At 38.4% G+C, this 6,732-nt stretch overlaps 2 protein-coding genes across 2 annotated transcripts in view; one reads left to right on the top strand and one right to left on the bottom strand.

Annotated features, from left to right (window-relative positions):
• The window catches only part of LOC100637080 (cationic amino acid transporter 4, vacuolar-like), a 3,692-nt gene extending 769 nt beyond the window's left edge, over nt 1-2,923 (bottom strand). The window contains exons 1-3 of the mRNA XM_019995928.1: nt 2,617-2,923; nt 2,115-2,262; nt 768-1,465 (exon numbers count right to left, since the gene is read on the bottom strand). Coding sequence (XP_019851487.1) covers nt 768-1,465; nt 2,115-2,262; nt 2,617-2,923 — 1,153 coding nt within the window. The remainder of the gene's footprint in view (nt 1-767; nt 1,466-2,114; nt 2,263-2,616) is intronic.
• Nucleotides 2,924-3,020: 97 nt separating this feature from the next.
• Nucleotides 3,021-6,732, top strand: part of LOC100636953 (uncharacterized amino acid permease YfnA-like) — a 4,274-nt gene continuing 562 nt past the window's right edge. The window contains exons 1-4 of the mRNA XM_019995968.1: nt 3,021-3,267; nt 3,401-3,548; nt 3,764-4,457; nt 4,500-4,989. Coding sequence (XP_019851527.1) covers nt 3,027-3,267; nt 3,401-3,548; nt 3,764-4,457; nt 4,500-4,989 — 1,573 coding nt within the window. The 5' untranslated portion in view covers nt 3,021-3,026. The remainder of the gene's footprint in view (nt 3,268-3,400; nt 3,549-3,763; nt 4,458-4,499; nt 4,990-6,732) is intronic.

Below are 6,732 nucleotides of genomic sequence, written 5' to 3'. Positions count from 1 at the left end.
TGTATATGTATCAGGAAATGTAATAAAATTGAGGAATTTTCTTCTTTCCATTTTTGGTGAAATTTGGCGAAAATCCCTGTACTATAGTACAGGGACTTTAGTCCGATTTTGGAGTAACTTTAAAAATTTGTAAAAAATCCAAATTTGATCAGAATCTGTTCAAACTTGAAACACAACATAAGAACATGTATATGTATCAGGAAATGTAATAAAATTGAGGAATTTTCTTCTTTCCATTTTTGGTGAAATTTGGCAAAAATCCCTGTACTATAGTACAGGGACTTTAGTCCGATTTTGGAGTAACTTTAAAAATTTGTAAAAAATCCAAATTTGATCAGAATCTGTTCAAACTTGAAACACAACATAAGAACATGTATATGTATCAGGAAATGTAATAAAATTGAGGAATTTTCTTCTTTCCATTTTTGGTGAAATTTGGCAAAAATCCCTGTACTATAGTACAGGGACTTTAGTCCGATTTTGGAGTAACTTTAAAAATTTGTAAAAAATCCAAATTTGATCAGAATCTGTTCAAACTTGAAACACAACATAAGAACATGTATATGTATCAGGAAATGTAATAAAATTGAGGAATTTTCTCCTTTTCATTTTTGGTGAAATTCGGCCAAAATCCCTGTACTATAATAGTACAGGGACTTTACGCTGATTTTGGAGCAACTTTAAAAATTCGTAAAAAATCCAAATTTGATTGAAATCAGCTCAAACTTGAAACACAACATAAGAACATGTATATGTATCAGTTATACTTACATCACGGGCCATAGTGTAGAATATCCTTGGTTGTCCCAGTAGGCCAGTGAAACAAGCTGTCGTTAGTCCAAACAGTGACCCTATAGTAACCACCTTTCCAGCCCAAGCCAGCCCTCGCTGCTCAAGAGCAAAGGCCAAAGGAGCTTTAGCTGGTACCATGAATTGAAAAGGTAACAAACCAGTAGCAACTAGTCCAACCCCAACGTATACAACTGCAGCAATACTGAGGGAACCAATGATCCCTCTCGGTAAGTTCTTCTGAGGGTTCTTAGTTTCTTCGGCTAAAGAACTGACCATATCGAACCCAAGATAAGAGAAGAAGACCGTCCCTGCTCCAGCAAAAACTGAAGCAGCTCCAAACGGAACAAAAGTATCATCTTGATAGACCCAGTTACTTGGTACTACTCTAGTGCCTCCTACTCCAACAAAGAATGCTAATATCCCAATATTGAGGATAGTGATGATGACATTGAATGTTGAAGAGGTTGATATACCAAACAACATTACAATAGTGCACAGTATTACTATGCCTGCAGCTGCTGGACTCAGGGACGTAATACCACAGGGTATTTCACTGAGCCATGTCGGGGGGGTGAGGCCATACTGAGTCCACATGTAAGTGAAATAGTCGCCCCAGGAGCGAGCAATGGCTGCCGAACTGATGCAATACTCCAGAGTAAGGTTCCAACCAATTCTAAAGGGACAAAGAGTTAGAGCTATTATGAGGATTGATTGTCATGAGGGAATTAAGAATTGAATAGCATTTATCATTAGCACAATCAACAAGAAGGACACTGTTAATACACAAATCAATTCAATGCTCCTTTTTACAATAAATAAATAATTTTGACTTAATATTATGTGAAGTTTTAACACAGCTTTTATAGAATCCAATTAAGATTGAAACTAGCTTTTAGTTTCTACATAACATGCAATAAAATCCACATTGCTATAGTAACATTGTTGAAATACTATTAGTGTTTGTGAACAATCCGTTGCAATGACACACATCATGAGATCAGTTGTCATCACAAATAAAAAGGAAATGATATGATTACACACTACAGCTATGTGTCAACTCCATGTACACAACAAAACATGTAAACATCACTTGTGTACAGACACACAAATACATGTGTACAGTCATCACTACAATGTAGCCCCTTTAGAGGTACTTTTGTATAGGTTTGTACCAATTGGGACATTACAAAATGCCCTCATTATAGAGGTGTCCTTATTATAAAGGGATTCTTGTTATGAAGGTGTCCTTATTATAAAGGTGTTTTTGGCCACAGTGGGTGATTCCACTTTGTAATCAAAACACGACAAATAAATACACTCACATCCATGCCAGAAATTCACCAAATGAAGCATACGCAAATGTATAAGCAGATCCAGTGACAGGAACCCTGGCTGCAAACTCTGAGTAGGCAAGAGCTGTGAATACTGCCGAGAGGGCTCCAATTAGAAATGATATAACGACACCAGGACCTTAACACGAGGTGAGAAAAAACTTGAAAATTAACAAATTAACAATAATACTTGTGGCTATTGTAATTTGTAACATAATGATAATAATAATAATAATGATAATGATGATGATGACATGTGCAATAATAATTATTTTTAATATTCTGCTACTCTTGCAAAATGGCTGCAAAATAGCTTGTTTATATTTCACATATTCAGTACAGGTTCACACTACAGAAAGAGAATGGCTTCCTTTGTGCTATAAATGAGTTATGACTATCAATTTACAATTCTCAAAAGAATGATGACACCTCTTTATAGTAAGTACCACACACATCATCACAGACATTATCTTCTTATTATTATAATTATTACCTGCTATCCCTGCTCCAATTCCTATCAATGAGTAGATACCAGCACCAACAGTGCATCCGACACCGTAGCCTAGCAGATCAATGAGCCCGAGTCTCTCAGCTAAGCTGCTGCCCTCTGGTCGGTTCTCCCGCTCCTCGTTAAAAGCTTCTATTGGCTTTATAGCGAACAAGGACTTGAGTTTGTAGGATTTCTTGATCCGGCGAACAGCATTTCCGACGGCCTCTGAGTTTATGGAGACGTTTGTTCTGCTCTTTCCACCACTAGAATAAGCAGAGCCGTTACCAAGGAGAGACTGGTCCTCCTCCATTTTAGACTTAATTTAATCACATGCAAACATTTAACATCATAGTGGGTGTGGCTACAAAATTTATTAATTAATTTTTACAGTTCTCGAAAAAGATTCTGAAAAAATGCAGCAAATTCATAAAGAAAAGTTACAAGACCTTTTCCGGCTAGTAAGGAGGTCATACAGGATCAAGTCACTGTTTGCTGTGAAGCCGTTAGAAGTATTCGTCGAGGAGAGAGAGAAGAGACCAGAAGGAAAGAGACTTGCTGAAAGCCTGACCTTGATAGATCTGCTAGGATATGGTGTAGGGTGTACTATAGGCTCTGGTATCTATTCACTGATTGGGATTGGAGCTGGTATTGCAGGTACAGTTATTATAGTATAAATATATCAATTTTACAGTGATGTTCCTTTTAATTTAAAATTATACATACTACTTGTACAGTGATGTTAATGATAATAATACCTGCACTATTACTGATGTGTGTATCCTTATAGGTCCTGGAGTGGTTATTTCACTGCTCATTGCAGCCTCCTCTTGTGTACTCACTGCATTAGCTTATTCTGAATTTGCTGCTCGGCTACCTGTCACTGGGTCTGCATACAGCTATGCTTATGCTTCGTTTGGGGAGTTTCTGGCATGGATGTGAGACTTTAATGCATACAGATACCCAAACTTCATGCAATACTGTGTTTAAGTCTACTGATATTGTGGTTCATTGCCAGCATTGTTGATTACTATAAAGCAGCTTAATGCTTGCCAAATCCACTCTTCCTGATGAGAGTAGAGCCTACTACTGCAGAGTATTTTAGAATGTGTCAAGTTATACTAAATATTTAATTATTCATTCTCTTTTTAAGGATCGGGTGGAATCTTACACTTGAGTATTCTATTAGTTCAGCTGCAATAGCTCGTGGATGGGGAGGCTATTTCATTGGGTTCTGGGACCAATGGGGACTCACGTTACCAGACTGGATCAATAATGTACCCTGTGGTATTACATCTCTCAGTCCAGCAGCTGCATTCATAGTTATACTGTGCACTATTGTAATGTTGTTTGGTATATCAACCTCTTCAACATTCAATGTCATTTCAACTATAATTAATGTAGGTATATTAGTATTCTTTATTGGAGTAGGAGGCACTAGAGTAGTGCCAAGTAACTGGATTTACCAGCAGGACTCATTCGTACCATTTGGAGCCGTTTCAGTCTTTTCTGCAGCTGGAACTGTCTTCTTCTCTTATCTTGGATTCGATATGGTCAGTTCTTTAGCCGAAGAAACTAAAAACCCTCAAAAGAACATACCAAGAGGGATCATTGGCTCTCTCGGTATTGCTGCGACTTTATATGTTGGAGTTGGACTAGTTGCTACTGGTTTAATACCATTTCAATTCATGGTACCTACTGAAGCTCCTTTGCTGTATGCATTGAACCACAGAGGTCTGGGATGGGCAGCTAAAGTGGTATCCTTTGGTGCTTTGTTTGGTCTAACCACAGCTACATTTACCTGTCTACTGGGACAACCAAGGATATTCTATACTATGGCTCGTGATGTAAGTGTTTTATAATTTTCAAAAGTTATTATTCTCTTTTAGGGTTTGCTGTTTCCATTCTTCCAATGGACAGTTAAGAGGTTTGATGTTCCTGTAATTGGTACAATAATAACAGGAATATTCACAGCAGGAGTTGCTTTCTTTATGACTCTGGGTGCCCTAGCTGATGCTATATCTATTGGAACACTGATGGCCTTTAGTTTAGTGTGTGCTGGTGTCATGGTATTGAGGTACACAGGAGGGAAGCGTGATTACATTCCAATATCACTCATCATTGCATTTACATGTGTCACCTTTATGTCAGCCATGTTCTTCACTCACAGTCTTCCTCTACCAGTTCCTATTGTATTTGGTGGAGTTGCTTTCCTTTTCTTCATTGCTCTCTGTTTCATGAAGACCTACAACACTCCAACTACATTCAAGTGTCCTCTGGTACCTCTCATACCATGTCTAGGTATTGCAATCAACATGTACATGCTAGCTGGACTCAAATCTGCTGCATGGATCAGACTGGGGATATGGCTGGCCATTGGTATACTCATATATGTGTTCTATGGTATTTGGAACAGCAAAATGAGAGACTATATTCCACCAGTACCGTTGGAGACATTGCAATCTTCTGAAAGTGATGAGCAAAAAACTAAACATGAAGAAAAGAAAAATTTTTTTGATAAAATTAGAGATAAATGTACAATTAATTGATATTATTCCTAATTCCTGATTCATTATCATCATTTATCATTATTATAAGTCCCTATATCTAGTAGGTGTGGTCAAGCTATTAATTGCAAAAATGTCATCATCAGGAGACGGTGTAACTACAGCTTTTAATTCTAGCTTTCTCAGTTACAAGAGCACTGCTACTACTGCTAATAGAATGGAACCAATTCAAAATGACAGACCACGTTTAACTAAAAGGAGGTACAGCGAGTTTCTCCAGAGGATCAAGGCTTCCTACAAATTCAAGTCCCTCTTGGCTGTAAAACCCGTCGAAGCATTCATCGCTGATCGAGAGAACAGAAAAGAAGGACAAAGCTTAGCTGAGAAACTCGGGCTCGTTGATCTGTTAGGATATGGTGTTGGATGCACTGTTGGTGCTGGTATCTATTCACTAGTTGGTATCGGAGCAGGCATAGCAGGTAAGTATGTGTCCACATGCTTGGCACATGTACTGTTTTTGGTTGGCAGGTCCAGGAATTGTAATATCATTTCTTGTTGGAGCTATATCATGTGTATTCACAGCTCTAGCCTACTCAGAGTTTGCAGCCAGGGTTCCTGTCACTGGATCTGCTTATACATTTGCTTATGCTTCATTTGGTGAATTTCTGGCATGGATGTGAGTAATCACTGACTGTTGTTGCATCAGCCATAATTCTTATCTTAATAATAATCATAGAGGTTTCTTGTTTTTATAAGGATAATATAGAAACTCCTTCCATTATTATTTGTTTTACTGTAGGATTGGGTGGAATCTTACCCTGGAGTATTGCATCAGTGCAGCTGCAATAGCCCGCTCATGGGGTGACTATTTCGTTGGGTTCTGGGACCAATGGGGACTCACGTTACCAGACTGGATCAATGATGTACCCTGTGGTATCACGTCCCTGAGTCCAGCAGCTGCAGGCATAGTAATACTGTGCACTATTGTAATGTTGTTTGGTATATCAACCTCTTCAACGTTTAATGTGATCATCACTATCCTCAATATTGGGATATTAGCATTCTTTGTTGGAGTAGGAGGCACTAGAGTAGTACCAAGCAACTGGGTCTATCAAGATGATACTTTTGTTCCGTTTGGAGCTGCTTCAGTTTTTGCTGGAGCAGGGACGGTCTTCTTCTCTTATCTTGGGTTCGATATGGTCAGTTCTTTAGCTGAAGAAACTAAAAACCCTCAGAAGAACTTACCGAGAGGGATCATTGGTTCCCTCAGTATTGCTGCTGTTGTATACGTTGGGGTTGGACTAGTTGCTACTGGTTTGTTACCTTTTCAATTCATGGTACCAGCTAAAGCTCCTTTGCTGTATGCATTGAATCACAGAGGTCTGGGGTGGGCAGCTAAAGTTGTATCCTTTGGTGCTTTGTTTGGCCTAACCACTGCTACATTTACCTGTCTACTGGGACAACCAAGGATATTCTACACTATGGCTCGTGATGTAAGTGTTTTTAAAATTTCAAAACTAAACTGATTGTTCTCTTTTAGGGTTTGCTGTTTCCATTCTTCCAATGGACAGTTAAGAAGTTTGACATTCCTGTAATTGGTACAATAATAACAGGA

The sequence above is a fragment of the Amphimedon queenslandica genome, unplaced genomic scaffold (genome assembly GCF_000090795.2).
Source record: "Amphimedon queenslandica unplaced genomic scaffold, v1.1 AMPQUscaffold_13427, whole genome shotgun sequence".
In the NCBI taxonomy this organism is placed as follows: Eukaryota; Metazoa; Porifera; class Demospongiae; order Haplosclerida; family Niphatidae; genus Amphimedon; species Amphimedon queenslandica.
Note: the sequence above shows the minus strand (reverse complement) of the source record. Positions and strands in the feature narration are given on the sequence as shown.